The sequence below is a fragment of the Athene cunicularia genome, assembly GCF_003259725.1.
Source record: "Athene cunicularia isolate RWA chromosome 24 unlocalized genomic scaffold, athCun1 chr24_part1, whole genome shotgun sequence".
NCBI classification, from domain to species: Eukaryota; Metazoa; Chordata; class Aves; order Strigiformes; family Strigidae; genus Athene; species Athene cunicularia.
Genome location: NW_020799132.1, coordinates 4428117 through 4447875, shown reverse-complemented (window position 1 = coordinate 4447875; position 19759 = coordinate 4428117). Strand labels below are relative to the sequence as shown.

Below are 19759 nucleotides of genomic sequence, written 5' to 3'. Positions count from 1 at the left end.
GGGGGGGGGGCTTTAAATGGGAGTGCAGGGGGAGGTGGGAGCGAGACGAAGGCACAGCAACCTCAGGAAATGGTGGTGGAAAGATAAAGCTCTCACCACGCACCCGACAGTTGTGGGCCATCCCGTTGCATCGAGCCCTCCGGGCTGGAGCTGAGCTCACCCGAAGCGTGCCCACGAGCGCACCCCCGGCCCCTCCGCGGTCTGAAGAGCCAGACACACGCTGCCCCTCTGCTCTTTGCCCTCTGGGCTGTTTATAACTTCTGCCCCTGGTTTGAATGAGTTTCTCCGAAGTCGGTGTTTTTCAAGGAGGGGCGGTACGAGCGGGCGTTTGCTCTCCGACTGTTCCTGCGGGCGAGGTTGTGGCTCAGGGTGCCCTTGTCCTTGGCATTGCAGGTCAGCCTCAATGATTCCCACAATCAGATGGTCGTTCACTGGGCGGGAGAGAAGAGCAACGTGATCGTGGCCTTGGCCAGAGACAGCCTGTCTTTGCTGGGTCCCAAAAACAGCGACGTAAGTAATGCAGCCTGGGGCTGCCTCGGGGCACCCTCTTTGCTTCTGTGCCAGGTGAGGTGGCGGCGGCTGCTGAGCCACGGCCTGCTTGTCTCTCGTGCTCTGGGAAGATGAAAGAAAGGCTTCCCCGCCTTGTAGTTTTCACCAAATCTGTCAGAAGGGAAGCCAGAGCTTTGTGTTCCTAATGCCAAGGCTTCTCCTTTGCAGGTTTACGTGTCTTATGACTACGGGAAGAGTTTCAAGAAGATTTCGGAGAGGTTCAGCTTTGGCGGGGGGAACAGCAGCGAGGTGGCCATCGCCCAGTTCTACCACAGCCCGGCCGACAACAAGAGGGTGAGGAGAGGGGGCAGCTGGCCCCAGCGGGGTTCCTCCCCAGGGCACAGCTGCTTTATCACTGCCGGCAGCGCGAACACGCACGGCCCTCGGCGCTGGGGCAGTTACACCGCGGTGGCAGCGCCTGTAGTGATACAGCTGCTCCGTGGGGTGGGAGCAGTAACTGTAAAGGCATTCCAGGGTCAGAGTGACTGCGTCTGTAGCAGCTCGCCCTAACAGAGCTGCGTGCCCATCACTAGCATTGTTACAGGGCTGCAGACACGAATATTTACTGAGGCTTTATCAGCACCAAGGCCTCCTTTGTCCTGGCTGGAGCCCTTCTAGGGTGAGGTGAGGTGTCCTTGCCCCTGCAGCAGGTGAAGCTGCCACTTGCCATCCCTGTAGATATTCTCCTCTCCAAAGCCCGGATGAGGGAACTGAGTGTGCAGTCACCCTGACCCACATCTGTGTGTCACGCTGAAAACTGGCGTCAGGAGCATCGGAGAGTGGTGGGAGAGGGGGTGGCTGGGGCAGGGAGATTCCTCTCCTCCAGAGTTTGCCCTCCCAAAGGCTCCCCCAGGACATGTGCCTCTGTTTCTGCCAGCCTGAGCTCGGCTCCCACCCCCCAGAGGCTGACCACTTGATTTCCTTCTTCCTTGTCATCCCCTCTCTTCCCAGTACATCTTCGTGGACGCCTTTGTCCCGTACCTCTGGATCACCACCGACTTCTGCAACAATATTCAGGGCTTCTCGATTCCCTTCAGAGCAGCAGACCTCCTCTTGCACAGCAGGAACCCCAACCTCCTCTTGGGCTTCGACAGATCTCACCCTAAAAAACAGGTGAGCGCTTCTCCTTAGACGGGAGGGCCAGCATCCTGCTGTGGCATTTGCCCTGGCCCCTTTACCTGCCCCACAGCCCTTACGGAGTGCCAGGAGCCACCCTGCCTCGTGCTTTGACAATCCAGGGTGTCTGGTCTCAGATTGCTTCATGCAGAGCTGTCCCAAATTGGCCAGGACACCCCCTTCCCTTCAGGTCAGTCTGGTTTCTGACCTCTGGAGCGGTGAGGATGTAGTACCTGCAGGATGGATTCCTCTCCCTTTTCCTTCATTTGTGCTGCTCCTCCATCCGTGCCGCTCCTGACCGTATTGATCTCCCCGACTGTTGCGGTTGTAACGCGTGGCAGAGCGCTGGCAGCCGAGGCAGGACTGACCTCTGCAGTATTTCATGCGGGCATGTGGTTTGGCTTTGGGTCTTGCATAACAAATTGCTTCTTGAAACTTTTTTTTTTTTTTTTTTTTTTATTTCCCCCTGGAGCCGTTGAGTAAAGATTGTAAATAATTACAGCACCTTCACATAGACACGGGCAGCGTAAGCAAAACCTGGAGATAAATCAGCCGTCCCCCAACACGTGAGTGGGGACAGCTGAGCAAGGTGCAGGCACAGCCGTATTCCAAACACAGGTCTGTGCCTCTGCAGAGAAGCCACAGGGCTTGGGGAGCAGCATCCTGAAAGTGTGAGGCAGGTTTGAGTCGGGACCTTTCAAAGCCTGAACTCAATCTGGGGGTTCTTTAGAGTTGTTCCTGCTTCTGGAGGGCTCAGGGGTCCCAGGGGACCACCATCACGCTCTCTCTTGCAGCTCTAATGGCTGATGTTACCCTAAACAACATTAAAATCACCCATCAGCTGTTTTCAAAGTGCTGCTGATGCCTTCCCGGGGGCACAGAGCTGCCTGGGAGTGGTACCTTCCCTGGGCAGGCTGCCAGGCTGACTGTCGAGGCTGGAATACCTGCAAAAAAGAGGCAAAAATTGCAGCCACAGGTGCCACCATAGTGCTTGGAAAAAAAAAAAAAAAAAAAAGGGGCAGATTTCAGAGACATGGGCCCTTCAGGGACAGGATCTGCGGAGGGGCTGGTGTGCTGTGGGCTGGTGTGTTTATCGTTGCTGCTTTCATTGGCGCAATGAGAGATACTATCTCTTCTCTTGAACTTTGCCATACTAATGCCTGCAGATCTGCAACAACAGCGTGTCGCTGTGCTCGGGGTTGTAATGGCCTCCGAGGCAGGGACGGCTCTGCCCAGGTATTTGCCGTGGCTATCGCATTCCATGAGTACATTATAACAAGTTATTTTTATTTCTGAGTTAGAGTAGGGGCAGGTGGATCAACAGGCAGTGGGAAATCCTTCTGGTAGGAGACTAAAGGACGGTGTTTTTCCGTTTGGAGTTGTTCTCCTGCAGCTAGAAAGATTGCAGTTCCTCCAGGCAGCTGCCACAGAGAGAGGGGTTCACGGGTTTGTGATAGACACGGGTCCATCCTGCCTTTGCTGCCTGAGCTTGGGTCTCTTACAGGACTGGGTCTGTTTGGTTGCCCAGTCCCACTGGCATCTCTCACCTCTCACCTTTGTCGTTGCAGCTCTGGAAATCAGATGATTTTGGCCAGACCTGGATAATGATTCAGGAACACGTGAAGTCTTTTTCTTGGTACGTGCTGCTCCTGGGTGTGATGCTCAGCTCCTGTCTCACTCCTCACCTCTTGCCTCGTTTGCTGCCCTACACAAACCCAGGACCAAAAGCGTGTTCCAGCCCCAGCCCCCTGCTCCCCTCACCCAGCAGAGACCCCCCACCGTGGGGACGTGGCACAGCGCGGTGACAAGACACAGGCACCCGGGGATGCTCCACATTCCCCCTGGTTCTTGCCCACCCACCCTGTCCCATGAAAGGGCTCCTGCCCCTCAGTGCCCACAGCTTTCTGTATCATTCTGGGAGTGCAGAAATAACACCCCCACCACCATCTTTTTTGCTCTTTCCAGGGGAGTTGAGCCCTACGATAAACCGAATACAGTGTACGTCGAGCGGCACGAGCCTTCTGGGGTGTCGACTGTCATTCGCAGCACCGATTTCTTTCAAAGCCGAGAAAATAAAGAAATAATCCTGGAAGACGTTGAAGACTTTCAGCTCAGGGACAAATACATGTTTGCGACAAAGTCTGTGGTAAGCATCAGGCGAGCAGTTCGCCGCCGAGGGTGACGGTGCTTTGGCGCAGTGCCACGGCGGGCGGCAGTTCCGCTTTAGGCTGGGACTTGGGTCTAAAGTGTGGTGAGAGCGTTTGCTGGGGATGGCTCCTCCCGCTGCTGTTCCCTGTGGCCTTCGGACCTCACGTTTAGCTTGTTGGGGAGGTGTCGCTCGGGCTGCCTGCAGCTGCCTTCCCCCCTACCCTGCTTTCCCTGGTGAAAAAAACCCTCCTTTCCCGGTGCGGCTCTGCCGGCCCGAGCGGCGGCGTTTCCCGACGCCTCCCTTCAGCAGGTTGGGCAGAACTAGGTCAGGCTGTGAAGTGCTGGGAGCCGGGAAAAACCGCAGGATGCCGGGGAAGGCCAGCGAGGCGGGGGTGGCAGGGGAGGGGGGGATGTGGCTCAGCAGCTCGCTGGTTTGGAGGCTGCTTGTCAGAGAGGATTATCATCAAACGTGGACTAGGGCCAAGTAGCCTAACATGCTCCAGCCTGGAAAGCAAGCTGGATTTTCAGTTTGGTTTCCTAAGAAAAGAAGATGCGGGTCAGCGCAAGCCTCTACAGCCGGGGCCCCCCATCCTTTTTCGCAGCTTTTGGCCAGTTTCAGACAAACCTGAAAAAAAGCTAGAAAGCATCTATGCTTTCGCTGAGGTCAAGTCCTTCATAGACAATCAGAGACACGCCAGAGGGGTAGAGTCCTATTTCTTCTTGGGTTTAAGGAGCAGCTTTCTTTTTAGAAGATGCTAGCCTTGCTTTCCTCCCCTGGAAATCGAGTCTTTTGTCACAAGTAGCCTTTGCCATTTAGGGGGCGTCTCCTTGCAAAACCACACAGGGTTTCCTCCGGCCACCCGAGCAGCCGCAGTGTCCGATGCTGGCGGGGGACATGTTTGCAGAGCACTTTCAGTTTCTCAGAAGTCTCTCTTGCAGGTAGTACAGCCTGCAACTCTCAGGGCCCATCCCCTTGGCGCTATGCCTGAACTGAAGCTTGCTGCGGTTTGCAGAAGATTTTATCTAGGCTTGCTGCTGGGCAAAACACGGGGGGTGGTCTGTGCCTCTGCAGAGAAGCCACAGGGCTTGGGGAGCAGCATCCTGAAAGTGTGAGGCAGGTTTGAGTCAGGACCTTTCAAAGCCTGAACTCAATCTGGGGGTTCTTTGGAGTTGTTCCTGCTTCTGGAGGGCTCAGGGGTCCCAGGGACCACCATCACGCTCTCTCTTGCAGCTCTTATGACTGGTGTTACCCTAAACAACATTAAAATCACCCGTATTCCATGCTGAGGCAAAGACTGATAGGGAACAGAGAGACTGGGAGGGAGGCCAGCCTGGCTGCAACCCCCTGATTTGGAAATTATATCCCCAGGTCTGGGATCGGGCACTTGCATCGTCTCAGGCACAGCAGGGGTGACGCTGGGGAAAAGCTGGGCTGGGTGGCAGAGGCACCCAGGACTCTGACTCCTGCTCCTTTCTGTGGGAGGCACGGTTGCTTAGCGATACGGAGCCTGGGAAAATCAGGCCGCTTATTTTTGGAGCCTAAATCTGGGTTTAGGTTCTTACTGCTGGCATCCCATAGAAAATAGGTTGCCCCCAGCTTTTGACTTTTTTTGTCTTTGTGCTGGTGCCTTTCATTTTGCACAAATCGTTAAAAATAGGAAGGAAAGGACAGACTGCTCTGCAGAAAGAGGGGGAATTAAAACCAGCCTCTTTACCTCCACCTGACTGGCCAGAGAGGGCGGTTTTCTCCTTGCTGAGCGCTGGCTGCAGCGGTGTAAACCACGAGCGGGGAGCGCTGCTCCCCACCACCAGTCCCAGGCAGCTCCCACGCTTTGCCCACACACAGGGAGGCTAAAGTCGCAGGCACATGGTTTGTGGGTTTGCCCCAGTCTGCTTTTCAGCTGTTGCTGGAGATGAGGGTGATTTCGGGGGCGGGAGCTGCTCCTGATGTGTCCCTCTGCTCTGCCGCAGCGTTTGCCAGGCAGCTCGCAGCCGCCTTCAGTCCAGCTCTGGGTTTCCTTCAACCGCAAGCCGATGCGCGTGGCACAGTTTGTAACCAAGCATCCAATTAAGGTAAGTGGTATTTTCCGAGAAGATCTCCTCTGCCTCCCTTGCCAAGGACGCCCTCAGATGTCGGCAGCAGTTCTCTGTGTTTCGCTGCAGGAGTTGGAGCTGGGAAGGGACCTCATATAACCCTGCTCGGGTGGGCTTGGCTGAGCAAAGGCTGACGTTAGGATGATCTTGTGGTTTACACGAGGGTGCTTTATTCTGGTGATTTGTGCCTCTGGAGTGCGCGGGGCCAGGACTGTGCTGGCTGTGAGGCTGTCTGGAAAGAGACAGCCTCCGACTTCCTCCAGCACTGGTGATGGAGCCTGGCAGCAAAGCCCAGATACCCAGAGAGGGGCTGATCTCAGGTCTCCCAGTGCTTTGGTTCTGCTTTTAGGGACCCTCCCTCTTCCCGTGGCGTGGGGCACTAGGTCGCTGAGCACGGGTGGGCTCCACCAGCACGGCCTGGAGCATCCATCTGCTCCGGGGGGAGGGACAGCCAGGGTTTGAAGAGTCTGTGATCCGTGAACTAGACGCGCTGTGATGTCCCCAGGCTGCTGGGACGAAGGAGAGCGCGAGCAGTACGCTCAGCGTTTGGCAGAGCTCCCGGCTGTGAGACACCCCCGGCCTCGGTGGGGTCTGGGCAGGGAGAGATCCGGCACCCATGGGGCTTGGCACCCAGCACTGCTTCGGGGGGGCTCTGCCAGTGCATTGGGCAGGGCAAGGATAGCGATTGCTGGAGGAGGAACACAAAAGAAAAAAGAGGAGAGGGGAGATCTTGCCAAGTGGAAAAAATACAGATGGGTGGAGGGGAAAATAACTTCCAGCTAGCTAAGAGGAAATGTTAAACCAGCCTGCATGTAAACCCTGCTTGTGTGCCCACACGTGTGAGGCCTGTCGTTTACATCCCAAAGGAATATTACGTTGCCGATGCCTCGGAGGACCAGGTGTTTGTGTGTGTCAGCCATGACAACAACCGGACTAACCTCTACATCTCGGAGGCAGAAGGCCTGAAGTTCTCGCTGTCTTTAGAAAACGTGCTCTACTACAGCCCGGGAGGAGCTGGCAGTGACACTTTGGTCAGGTAACGTGGGACGTGTCTAATGGGCTGCGGTCAATGCGAACATCAGCCACAGCTTTGGTAGTTTTGGACCGTGTTGGATTAAATCCTTGCCCTGATCTCCGGGCTTGACAGTCCCCTGCTCCCCAGACCCAGGGAGGCTGTGATTTGCTGATCCCACCTTTTCATTTCCTCGCAGGTATTTTGCCAACGAGCCCTTTGCCGACTTCCATCGCGTCGAAGGCGTGCGGGGCGTCTACATCGCCACCCTGATCAACGGCTCCTTCAGCGAGGAGAACATGCGCTCCGTCATCACCTTTGACAAGGGGGGCACCTGGGAGCTGCTGCAGCCCCCGGCGCAGACACACTATGGGGAGCAGATAGACTGCGAGGTAGGGCGGGAGGAAGCCCCCACAAAAGAGGCTGAGCTGGCAATCCCGCCCTGACTCGCCTTTCCTAGGTGAGGGCACGGGAAAGCGCACGATGGAGGGTTAATGCCGCCGTGTTTTGCTTTTCCAGATCTCTCAGGGCTGCTCTCTCCACCTGGCCCAGCGCCTGAGCCAGCTCCTTAATTTCCAGCTGCGGAGGATGCCCATTCTCTCCAAGGAGTCGGCGCCGGGACTGATCATCGCCACCGGTACCGCTTCCCTTCCCGCAGCCGCGCAGGGGCTTGGGGCACGTTGTTGCCAGGGCGTGAAGATCTTGGTAGCATCTAGTTTGTATATGCAGGTTACAAAAATGCAGTTAAACTGTACGTTTTGCTGTCCGTTCCCTGCTGCAGTCCCCGTACAGTAATTGCAGCGTGTACGTTCTACTGCGGCACGGTGACATGAGAAAACTTCACCCGCTTTATTCTGATCCTCTTTCCTGCTGCCGTTCACGTGAAGGGTTTCTTGGACATAACGAAATCCCTATTTGCCTTGCTCTTTTACTGAAGAAAACGTCTGCACGTTTTGCTTGATCATGTTTCTAGCCATAGGTTTTTTTTCCCCAACTGCTTTTAAAACTTGTAATAGTCCTTAAAATATTTGTTTTTGAAGGGATTTGTAGTTTATAGTGTGAAGAATCAGCTCAATCATTGTCATTTTGCTCCCAGATAAAAATAGTTGAGAGGCATCTGGCTTCATTTTAAGCGATTGCCTTGCAATCCTCAGGAAGAATGATTTCTCCTGTTCTCTTAGGCTCCATTGGCAAGAACATGGCAAGGAAAACCAACGTCTATGTCTCGAGCAGCGCCGGAGCAAGGTGGAGAGAGGTACGGCTGCTTTTTTTTTCTTGCCAGCTCAGCCAGGGCAGTGGTGCAGCAGGCAGGACCGTAGATAAGTGATGTGCAGCTTTCGGGCATTGAAGGTGACCTCCACGTCCAAGAGCTGTAGTGGAAGGTGCTGAATATCCCTTGAGAGCAAGGGGAAGAGGTCTTTCAGTGAAGGACCAGGCACGGGTTAGTGTGGAGGTGAGCCTCCCGGTGAAGGAGGTGGGTTCAAATGCAGGAGAGCTCCCTCTTTTCTTCTCTCCAGCTGGCAGGACTTGCCCCTGGCGTGGGGCATCTGGCCCCTTTTAGACAGGACTGCCAGCCAGCACTTGGTATGTGAGGGTGTCTGGACAGGCTCTGGCATCTTCCAGAAAAATGGGATGTTGCCCTCGGTTTATGAGGAGTTTGACACTGTTTACTAAGTGGGTGTTCTGGTCTGCGGCAGTATTTGTGGTCTGCCTATGCATTCTGGTGCGAGTGTAATATGGTATTTCGACATCTGCAAGCTATTTAATCTCGTGAAATAAACGGCCTCCTTTTCCTCCCGTAAGTGCTGCGCGGTCTGGGTTAATGTCTGGGCAGCCCCGGCGGTGGTGGGGACACGCCGCAGGGCCGCCTGCTGCCAAAGCCAACTGTGGCTCCGAAGCTGAGAGCTGGTGCCTCCGAAACGCAGCCGGGGACTGGCCCCGGGGACCTGCTGTTTCTCCCTGCGGGAGCCTTGCAGCAGAAGAGGGGCAGGGTGTCCCACAGCCGGGACTTCCAGGTGCCAACCTCCCTTGGCTCGCCGGCAGGTCTGTGCTGAAGTGCAAGTAAAACATGCCGGGGAAGCGTTGACCCACAGTTAACCACGCCGAGCTCCTGACTTACTCGGGCCCTTTGTATCGCGAGCAGAGGTGCAGAATGACCCAGTGGTGTAGCTCCTCAGCTGAGAAGCAGGAATGCAACTCCTTCCTCTCGGCTTTGGCCAGCAGCAGGCGGGAAGGCTCGTTGCTCTCCAGATCACTGCTGTGGTCTTACCGCACAGAAAAGAAAGAAACAATACGTTCAGTGCCCTGCGTGAGAACGTCCCCAAGCGTGTTAGTGCATCCTGCGAGCAGTCAGGCATGTACACGCCTCCTATTGTCATCCTGAGCTGCTCTGGGCTCCCCAGATAGGAAAGCAAAGGTGATTTTGTGTTGGTGGTTACTAAACAGGGCCGGAGGTGTGCGTGAAATACAAGTTTCTGCGGGATGGGTGTATGAATTGTCTCCTTGGTTGTGCACGCCGTGGCCCCGCTTGTCTTGGAGCGTTCAAAAAGCCTAACAGCCTGAGAAGTACCCCTTGCCTGCCTTCCTAGGGAGGTGGTGGGTCCCTGCCGAGTGCTGGGGGAGCCTCGCAGACGTGGCACGGAGCTGCAGGCAGAGAGGGGAGCAATGGCTTCACGCCGTGGCACTCCTACTGATCCTTTCCCTGCACATGGCGCGGGAGGAGCGGAGTCCAGGCCACAGTGCTGCTCTTAAACGCAGCTCTACATGTAGGGAAATGGGGCTGGCTGCTCTTTTCTACAGATGTTGGCCCATAAACACTCAAATCTCTGGTGCCTCCAGATACTTGGCTCAGCCCAGGCGACCCGAAGTGGGAGCTCCCATCGGGCAGCATTTCTGACAAAGCATGCTTTCCAGCCAAGCTTTCCCCTTAATTCAGCGCAGCTCTGAGGCACCCCTCGGCACTGTTTCTCTTGCAGGCACTGTCCGGACCCCACTATTACACCTGGGGTGACCACGGTGGCATTCTGGTGGCCATCGCGCAAGGCACCGAGACCGACCAGCTCAAGTAAGGGGCAGGGCAGGGGCTGGGAGAGAGGGTCCTGCGGCGGGCAGGACCTGCCCCTGCCAGCTTTCCTGCTCTTCTTTCTCCAGATACAGCACAAATGAAGGGGAAACCTGGAAAACGTTCACTTTCTCAGAGAAGCCGGTGTTTGTGTACGGCCTGCTCACCGAGCCCGGGGAGAAGAGCACCATATTCACCATCTTCGGCTCGTACAAGGAGAACGGCCACAGCTGGCTGATACTGCAGATCAACACCACTGACGTGCTGGGTGAGGGCACAGGCGATGGTGCTGGCACTGGGGGTGCGGGTGGGAGAGCCCCCAGTCCCCATCCTGTGGCTTTGCAGGTGACATGAGGTGATGGAGCCCTCACCTGAAACCAGCTGGTCCCCACACCGCACAGCCCGGCCCTAGCACCGCTGCGGGTGCAAGTGGGATCTTGACATACCCTCTCCAGGGGGTGGTTGAGAGTGAGGAGGAGGTGTGGGAGAGGTTTTTTGGAAGCCCAAAGTGACCTGGACAGCTCAGGCTATGAACCATCTATTTAGTCATCTCCTGCGGAGACTATTCAGTCCTCTCCAGGGGCTGTGGCATCACCGTCCGTGTTCGGGTGCCCCGTCCCTCGTGTCTCGTGTCCACGTGGACGTGGCTGCTGAAGGCACTCGTGTCCCCTCTGCTCTCCCCATGTCCCCTCTCTTCTCACTGAGGAATTTGTTGAAAAGGAAAGCGGGGGGGGGAAAAAAAAAAAATCCTTCTGAAGGCTTGTGCCTATGAATGTTTTATAACCCATTTCAGCTTTGATTGCAAGGCAGCATTTTAATCAAAGAGCAGTTAAACCCAGCAGAGGAATTTGCTTGACTAAAATTTATAACTGATTCCCTTGACATTTTGTTAGAAACGGATCTGTTTGGTAACCAGAATGACTTCATTTAAATGAGGCATCGCAAATTCGCTGTCACCGCGACAGAGCTGCTTGTTGCCTCCTGTCACCGAGCGCTGCTGCACGCTCTTGAGCTGAATTGCTTTCTGCTTTGCCTTTTCTTTCGGGTCAGGACTAGAGCTTTGCAGGTGGTGGAGGGAAACTCCTCGTTTCATGCCAGAGGAGGGCAGCGAGCGGGAAGGGGCAGTGGGCGCTCTTGTGGTGCATGGCCGGGTGCCAGCGTGTCTGCCCTCGCTCCAGGCGCCCTGGGTCTCAGTGCCAGGAGCTGTGGTGAGAAGCTGAGGTTAATGCAGCCTCCTTGGAGCCTGGGCTGGCTGCTTGGAGCCCACAACTCCACCCGGGGGGGGGCCTTTTGCACCTCTCGGAGAGCAGAGCTCTCTGCTCCCCCCAGTCCCCCTGTGCGGTGCAGGACGCGGCGCCGTGCTGTGCGCATCCTTGCCAGGCACACCCCAGCAGCAGGGACCAGGGGACACCTGCGGCTCGTTTGCTGTTAAACCCTTGGTCTGAGGTGCCCCAAGGACTGTGGCTTTCTTTACCCCAACCTTGTGGCTTCTCTTAGGGGTCCCTTGCACCGAGAACGACTACAAACTGTGGTCACCCTCCGACGAGCGAGGCAATGAATGCTTGCTGGGGCATAAAACTGTTTTCAAAAGGAGGACTCCTCATGCGACCTGTTTCAATGGGGAAGATTTTGACAGGCCTGTCATGGTCTCCAACTGCTCTTGTACGAGGGAGGACTTTGAATGGTAAATACCAAATGATTTCTTTGAGTCTGGATTGTAAGTCTGAGATAAATATCTGTCACCAATTGCTCAAAGTGAACAAACATCTAATCTGCTGAGCTCTGTGTGTGTCTGCTTGATTTTATAGCAAAGAGGAAACTAAATAGACTGAAAACATCTTTTCATTAATAACGGGGCATGAGACTTAATTAATGTCTGTAGAGCCTTTCGGGAGCCTCTGAAAGTTTCCACAGAAGAGGAAGGGATTGTTAATCCGTCACCTTCTTTCAAAGGCGATTTCCCATCACACAGAGAGATCCTCCCCTAAAAACCCGAGTGACCCTATAGCCACAGGGATGCCACTGGCCGTGTTACACCATTTTATCTGCAGCTTGCACGTTACCGACACTGCAGAGCTCTCAGGATTAGGAGACATGCTCTGGCAACCTGATGCAAAGCTTTGGGGTTAAAAGTGAACTGCTCTTCAGGGCCTGGCCTTTCAGTGGAGCTCAGGTCAGACTGCTCGAGTGCCTGGTACACGCAGTTAAGGACAGGGGTCTGAACCTGCCCGTCCGATGCCGAGCTAGCGGCTGAGCCTGGCTTGCCAGCAGCAGGCTGAGAACAGGGCTGCTAGGATCTGATTCCTGCCTCAGAATCGCGGCCCTGGGCTCCCTGCAACATCAGATTGACGTAACCTCTTCCACGGGGTTTTTCAAAGAACAGGCACACTGTAACTCCTGTTTCACCACAGGAAAAGCCAAGAGACAGACCAGTGACCTAAGCCAGCTAGCAGGGGAACTGGGGCTTGCAGCCAGATTTTCAGGGCACTCTGGCTCAGCTGTGCTTTGCTGCCTCACCTACCCTAGTCTGCTCGGCCACTGGCAAGCTTATTTGCAAAATGTTCTTGAAACGTCCTGGAGACAGAAGCTGTCTGGCTGTAAGATACTATTGTGCAGCTAAATACCGATAATGAATGAACGGACTTTGGAGATAACGTGGGTTCTTAAAACTTCTGTGCAAAAATAGAGCAGAGTAATAGGAGAGCATGGCTGCGTTTTTCCCTTCTCCCCTGTCCTTCTTTACATCTTCCTTCTCCTTGCAGTGATTTTGGCTTTAAACTGAGTGACGACTTATCATTAGAAGTTTGTGTCCCTGACCCTGAGTTCGCCGGGAAACCGTACGACCCGCCAGTCCCTTGCCCTGTTGGCTCAACTTACAAGAAGACTCGAGGGTATGTGTTGTACTTGGGAGGGGAACCTGATCTTCCAAATGCCAGGGTTTATGCTGTTGGCGGTGAAAGAAACCCCAATAACCACAAAACCCACACGCAAACGCCCCGTGAGTGGCAGTAAACGAATTACATGTTTGGACACGTACATGGCAACCTTTAATTTGTAACCAAGTACCGCTGCTTATTCTAGCTGCACATGATGGTGTGTTAACAGTTTCCATGAAAATAAACTGCCTGGCTGTGTATGTTGCAGCTACCGAAAGATCTCTGGGGACACTTGTGCAGGTGGAGACATTGAGTCGCGGCTCGAAGGGGAGCTGGTCCCGTGCCCGCTAGCTGGTGAGTACGTACAGGATTGCTCCGGGCACAAGGGCTTCATTCATAAAACCTTTGGTGCCTGAGGGACCATGCACAAATTCCCAGAGGGCTCCCAAACAAAACCTAAAACACAGGAGCTGAAATGCCTCAACTGGTTACAAATCCATCATCTCCTGTGCTGTCCAGGGCCTGGAGAGCTTCTGAGGGACGTGCTGAGGCACGGCTTCAGCCTGTGGTGCGGAGCCCTCTCTGCTCCCGAAGCCCTCGGAGCAGGCTGTGGGCAGGAGCACTCTTATCCCCATCGCATCCTCGCTGTAGCGGGCTTGAACCCAACCAGGAGTGAGATCAAAGATACCCTTGGGGAGGTCTCACCCCCAGACAGGCCACCGTATGCGGTTGAACGATGGCTCTTTGCGGCCAGAGCGGGGCAGAGGCTGCCCTTCAGTCCTCACGTGTCCCCGCCAGACTTCGCCTCCATCCTTATTTTCTCCTCTCAAACGTACGAGGCACTGAAACGGTCTCATGCTCCCGTGCTGCCAAAGTTATTTGCATTCTGCTCGTTACAGCTTTAATTTAATCTGCCGTCATGAGCTGCGTGATTAGCATGCTGCTGCGCAGCAGCTCGGGAGCGAGCCTGAGACGGGCAAGAGGCTCGTGTGAGGGATGGGGAGGCCGAGCCAGTGCTGTGGCAGGGTGAGCCCAGGGCTGTGGCTGAGCAGAGCAGCCCAACCCACCAGCGTGAGGTTTCCCCGCACTGTCCTAAGATTATTTTTTTTTTTTAGGGTGCAAAATCTATTCCAGGTGCAAAATGGCCTGGCGGGTGCCCGGGGGAAGCGTTCCCTCTGCTGGGATTCATGCCAGTGCTGTGCTTAGTTTTCCTCCTTGTTCAGAGCCCAACATGTTATTCACCCCTCTGAGCCCTCTTGAGCTATTTGGAGAGCTGTTACGTGCCGAGAAGGGCCGTGCTGATTGAAAAATAAACCTGCAGTCCCCACCGGGCTGGGCTTTGAAGTGCTGTGTTCCCAGAGTATTTGCTGATCGTCTTCAGATACGTGTTGGCTTGCACCATGGTAACACTTTCATGTACAGTATCTGTTTCGTATCTCTCTATAATCTCATTAGGGATGCACAGCCAGAGTTACTTACTGACATTAGCTTTACTCATTAATAGCATTATTGGACCTTACCGCTAGTGTGCTAATGCCCAGGAGACTTTGTCCCGGGCCAGGATCCCATTACTCTGGATTCAGTGCAATTTAGAAACAAAACCCGCTCTGGGATATTTACTGTGGTGCCAGTGTCCCCTAGGACTCACAGATTTACATCACTCCCACCTTTTTTATGAGATTTTTTTGTTTGGTTTTTTTTTTTTTGAGGAACAAGAGATCGGTATTTTGTTTCTAATTGGCAGCACGCTAACGTGGGAAGGGAGGGGTCACAATGGATTTTGCCATCCTCACCCGCCTCTTTCAGCCTCTGGAGCAAACAACGGCCGCAGTGTGTTCCTGGGCACGAGTACCCACGGGACCTGCGTGAGGTTATTAGTGTGTTCTCATTAACCTAATCCCGCTGAGACAAAGGGCTTTTGCCTTCCTTACGCTGAGGTGCTAAACCGGGGGCGGTGGGGGGAGAGGGGAGAGAAAAAAAAAATACCTGGTATTTTCTTTTTTTTTGCCCCTCGAAGTAGCCTAAAACGGCTGGAGGCGTCTAAACAAGGCGCTCCCTGTTCTTGCAGAGGAGAACGAGTTCATTCTCTACGCCACCCGCTACTCCATCCACCGCTACGACCTCGCCTCCGGCGTCAGCGAGGAGCTGCCCCTGGCCGGGCTGCGAGGGGCCGTCGCCCTGGACTTCGACTACGACCACAACTGCCTGTACTGGGCCGACGTCACTCTGGACATTATACAGGTGAGCTGGGGAGAGGAGGGGCTGCCGTGGTCCCAGCCACCCCTGGCATCACCTCCTCGCAACCCACCCCTGAAATACAAATGTTCACCTTGGATACTCCAGCCCTCCCAGCTGTTAGGGCTTGCCTGACCGCGCTAACCTCGAGGCTGGGGAAGTTCCTCATCTCTGATTTTTGTTTTTATTTCTTTTTTCAGCGTCTTTGTCTCAATGGCAGCTCTGGGCAAGAAATAATCATAAGCACCGGGCTGGAAACGGTGGAAGCTTTGGCCTTTGAACCTCTCAGTCGGTTACTGTACTGGGTCAACGCTGGGATTCCCAAAATTGAGGTACAGCCATGCCCACCCGTGCTACAAACTGTGTCAGTGCGTCGCTGAGGTGGCTGCCCTGACGTGTCGGGGTGGGGGGCATTACTGAACGCTGACCCTCGTCCCACATACCACTTTATTAGCTCTAAATGCAAACAGGATATGAGAACATTCAGCTCTCTGTGCTTAAACTGAGATCAGCTTGTGAGGCCAAATCCTGCAGCAGAAATGGGGGAGGAAAAAGCAAGATCCTTGCTCAGTACACCCAGGCAGCACAGGGTGCAGACAGAGCAGCTGGCTGCTTGCTCAGTCACACAGAAATGTCAATAAATACACCGAAATGTCAATAACTACACCGAAATGTCAATAAATACACCGATCCATCCTCTTTTATCACCTGCCTGACGGTAACTGCTCCCTGTGCCCACGGCAGCTGGTTTATTAGGGAGCAGTAGTTACCTGCCCCAGATTTCATGTCACTTGAACCCCTGCAATTGCCCTCCGTGTTGCTCGGGTTAAACACAGCCCTCCTGGTTTTGGTTATGGCTCTAGGTTGCCACTCCAGACGGAGACCTGCGACTCACCGTCCTCAATTCCACGATACTTGAACGTCCCAGAGCCCTCGCTCTGGTTCCCCGAGATGGGTAAGGTGCTACACTGGCAAGGGGCGAACTCGAGGGTGGGTGCTGCGTGGAAAGCTTTGTGGGGCTGCACCCCGAAGGGACAGGGGTGGTTGGTGGTGGGTGCTGTGGCGGGGTGCAGCTCCCACCCCTGCCCCCTGGATCCCACTCGTGCCATTGCGTGCCCAACTGAGGCACCAGCTGCCTCGGAGCAGAGATCACAATCTATTTTCCATGACACTGCTATTTTCCTACCCATATGAATCTACTGGTAAATAACATTTCCTGCCAGTAAAACTGGTCTGGTTAGTGGGGAAAGCTACAGCGATGCGTGAGAAACCAAGTCACCCCGAAATTCCGGAGCCAAATGCAAGTTACATCTCCCAGAGTACAGTTTTGCTGCGGCCGCTGCACCACAAACGTGATGCTGGCAAAGCTGACCTGCCTTTAGCTGTCCGTGCCGAAAAAAGCGGTTCGGTACAAGGTAACCCACGGCTCGCCTGCATCGCTGCAGCGAAATAAGCCTCTGCTGGTTGTAGATCTGCCGGTGGCGTTCGTTGGAATTGCAAAGAGCTCCCTTTCCCAAGGCATGTCTTGCGAGAGATGTGGAATGTGAAGTATTCAAACCTCTGCTTCATAACCTGTTTCCTTTCGATGAGGCGTTTTGTTGTTATTTTGAGTAACCTCTCTGCCTGCTGTCAGGTTGATGTTCTGGACAGACTGGGGAGATTCCAGAGCTGGCATTTACAGAAGCGACATGGACGGCTCGTCGGCAGGGTGCATCGTTTCCGAGGGCGTGCGGTGGCCAAACGGTATTTCTGTGGATGACCACTGGATCTACTGGACCGAGGCCTATATGGACAGGATCGAGAGGGTCGATTTCAATGGGCTGCAGAGATCCGTGATCCTGGACAGCCTCCCTCACCCCTACGCTATTGCTGTGTTTAAGGTAGGGACGTGGGGGCCTGTCCCCAGTCGGTGTGTGCCTACGGGGTGGGCAGTGGAACAGCACTGGGCTTGGAGGGTGGGAGCGGGTGCAGATTTGCTGTATTGCTGCTCCTGGCATGTTCCCACAAAGCCCTGAAACAAGCAGGCAGGTGCAGTTGAAACTGGGACCAACACCCAAGTGCAGCTTTCCCAAGCAGCCACGCTGCGATGTCTCCCCCAGACTGTGTGTCACCCAGCAGGTGGGACTGCTGCTTCTGTTCCCGCGCAAACCCCAGCTCGGGTCTTCCTCATCTTCCTCCCCTTGGGTTGGTGAACTGCTGGGGTTTCAACCCCAACCCCAAATCAAGGTTGACATGTGGGTGATGCCCCCAGCCCTTCCCAAGGGGGGTGAGGTTCCCTTTAGGCTTCCCCCCAGGGTGGGCGGCCTGGCAGACAGAGCCGTTGGGTAAAGGAGCCCCAGGGGTCCCGCAGTCAGTAACCCAAGGGCAGGTGTCCCCCCGAGGGATAACAGCGGGGACCCCTCGCAGGAGGGGCAGGGTCTGTCTGTGAGGTGGGTGCCCTGGGCAGAGTTCCCTGCTGGGGAAGGACCTCCCGCCTCCCCGGGACTGGGCTCCAGGCAGGTCTGGCTTTTGTAAACCCGGGCTGTGCAGAGATTCAGTCTGTGCCTTCCTTGGTCTGATGTGTTCAGCTTGTTGACTCGGTTGTCTCCCGTCCCTTCTCTGGGAGACTGCATGTCACCAGTTATCCCCCCATTGCTGGTCGTGCGGTGTCGTTGTTGGGGTCAGTGGGATTGATGTCGGTTATGGATAATCTGACTGGTTTGTACCCCCAGCACTCACCCATGTGCTGACCCTTTTGTATCAAATACAATTTGGTTTTTGGTTCATCTTTCTGCTGGCCGTGTCCTTTATGCTAGGCCTGATAATTGGCAAAACAGTTGGGGAGACTTTGCGCCCTCGATTGCCCTGCGTGTGCAGGCGGTGAGGGTGGTTTAGTGCAGGTAACTGCTGGTGAGCACTGCCCCAGCAGCGCTGCTCCCTGTGCTAAGGGCAAAGCCTGTGTTTCAGAATGAAATCTACTGGAATGACTGGTCACAGCTGAGTATTTTCAGAGCATCCAAAACCAGCGGCTCAAGAATGGAGATCTTAGTCGGCCGATTAAATGGGATCATGGATATGAAAATCTTTTACAGAGGAAAAACAACAGGTGAGTTGCTTGAGCGTGCAGATGGTCTTTCCTGTTTCCACAGGTTCCCAGGCCTGGCTCACGTTTCATGAGCCTGAATGTATCCCCATTCCTGCAGGGTTTGAAGAGCTCAGGTGCTGTTGTAGGGAATGTGTTTCATGTGTGGTGTATCCTGCCTTTCGGCTGCCCGGGGAGATAGTGCCCCATCAGGGAGAGAGCCCACAGGGCCATTGTCTGTGGTGGCACCTTGTAGTTTAGGTGACAGACCATGGCTTTTCCATGCAAAGGGCTGTAGGGGCCAAAAAACTTAGAGGATCTCAGAAGTGCACAAGCTTTGTCCTCCACTGAGTCATCTGTCCGGGCTGAGATGAGGTGGTGGCAGCCTCTGCATGCTGAAGGTGCTGAAGGGAATGGCTTTGTTTTCAGGCGGCTGTAAGACCGTCACAGGGCTTTGCCAGTCAGCTGCCTGCAAGAGACTGGGAGGCCTTGCTCTCCCTGGAGCAGATGGCTCTGTGCATTGCTAAGGGCAGCCTCAGCACTGCAGAGCTGGTTCCTGACGGGGGCCTGAACACAAAGCTCTGGGTGGCGGGTGAAGCTGGGCTTCCTGCAGCATCTCCAGCCCTCTGACCTGACCGTGTCCTCTTCCTCCCGTGCTCGCCCAGGGGAGAACGCCTGCATTGCCAAGCCCTGCAGCCTGCTCTGCCTGCCCAAGTCCAACAACGGCAGGAGCTGCAAGTGCCCCGAGGGGGTGTCCAGCACCGTGCTGCCCACGGGGGAGGTGAAGTGTGACTGTCCTCACGGCTACGTCATGAAGAACAACACTTGCATAAAGGAAGGTAAAACCACGCTTGGCTCTTGCTGCTGCTTTTTGTTGAGAGGAGGTTTCTTCTACCGTTGTGAAAGGTCACCGTGACCTTTCCGCTGCCCTTTGGGCGAGGAGGAGCACGCCCTGTCTTCTGAAAGTGCGGGGTCATGCCTCATGCCAGCTTGTTTTTATTTTCCCTTTTGCACCAGAAAACACGTGTCTGCCGAACCAGTACAGGTGCTTCAATGGGAACTGCATAAACAGCATTTGGCAGTGTGACAACGATAATGATTGCGGGGACATGAGCGATGAGAAGAACTGCCGTAAGTGTCCTGCGGTGGCATTCGCCCGTCCAAATTTAGATGTCTGCTGTGTCAGCACTGCACCTGAGCCAATGGTCTGCGCTCCCTCCGTACTCCTGGAGAGCGGGAGGCATCTGGGGGTGCAGCTCCTCTCCTCCTCTGGTTGACATCCAAGCTGATCGGATGAGTTGTGTCCTGCAAGGGCCAATATCTCCCTCTTGACCCATTCCGGTGTCAGTGTCTAAAATTCGTCGAGTCTGATGCCAGCTCTTGTGTGAGGGTGTGTGCCTCGTGCAGTAATTGTCTTCGGAGCCTCATTGAGGGTGCAGCCAATGCCGAGGAAAGGAGTGCAGATCAAAAGTCACTTTCTGTCTGCATCCTGAAGACATGGGCCTGTTGTTGAGCTAATAAATCAAGTTCAGACATTAAACACAGAGGTCACCTTTTCGAGTAAAAGTAGGCGCCACCAGCGCACACAGGAGGGTCAGATGTTTTGT

The 19759-nt window shown here is 54.8% G+C and overlaps 1 protein-coding gene across 2 annotated transcripts in view; it reads left to right on the top strand.

Annotated features, from left to right (window-relative positions):
• The first annotated feature begins 393 nt into the window (after nucleotides 1-393).
• The window catches only part of SORL1 (sortilin related receptor 1), a 39467-nt gene continuing 20101 nt past the window's right edge, over nucleotides 394-19759 (top strand). For both annotated transcript variants that reach the window (XM_026863706.1, XM_026863705.1), the window contains exons 1-22: nucleotides 394-510; nucleotides 718-843; nucleotides 1501-1662; nucleotides 3234-3301; nucleotides 3631-3811; nucleotides 5785-5886; nucleotides 6774-6943; nucleotides 7119-7311; nucleotides 7439-7556; nucleotides 8101-8174; nucleotides 9895-9983; nucleotides 10070-10248; nucleotides 11478-11664; nucleotides 12743-12871; nucleotides 13125-13210; nucleotides 14925-15097; nucleotides 15292-15423; nucleotides 15955-16046; nucleotides 16725-16971; nucleotides 18038-18176; nucleotides 18818-18991; nucleotides 19170-19283. In XM_026863706.1, coding sequence (XP_026719507.1) covers nucleotides 421-510; nucleotides 718-843; nucleotides 1501-1662; nucleotides 3234-3301; nucleotides 3631-3811; nucleotides 5785-5886; nucleotides 6774-6943; nucleotides 7119-7311; nucleotides 7439-7556; nucleotides 8101-8174; nucleotides 9895-9983; nucleotides 10070-10248; nucleotides 11478-11664; nucleotides 12743-12871; nucleotides 13125-13210; nucleotides 14925-15097; nucleotides 15292-15423; nucleotides 15955-16046; nucleotides 16725-16971; nucleotides 18038-18176; nucleotides 18818-18991; nucleotides 19170-19283 — 3025 coding nt within the window. In that variant the 5' untranslated portion in view covers nucleotides 394-420. The remainder of the gene's footprint in view (nucleotides 511-717; nucleotides 844-1500; nucleotides 1663-3233; nucleotides 3302-3630; nucleotides 3812-5784; nucleotides 5887-6773; nucleotides 6944-7118; nucleotides 7312-7438; nucleotides 7557-8100; nucleotides 8175-9894; nucleotides 9984-10069; nucleotides 10249-11477; nucleotides 11665-12742; nucleotides 12872-13124; nucleotides 13211-14924; nucleotides 15098-15291; nucleotides 15424-15954; nucleotides 16047-16724; nucleotides 16972-18037; nucleotides 18177-18817; nucleotides 18992-19169; nucleotides 19284-19759) is intronic.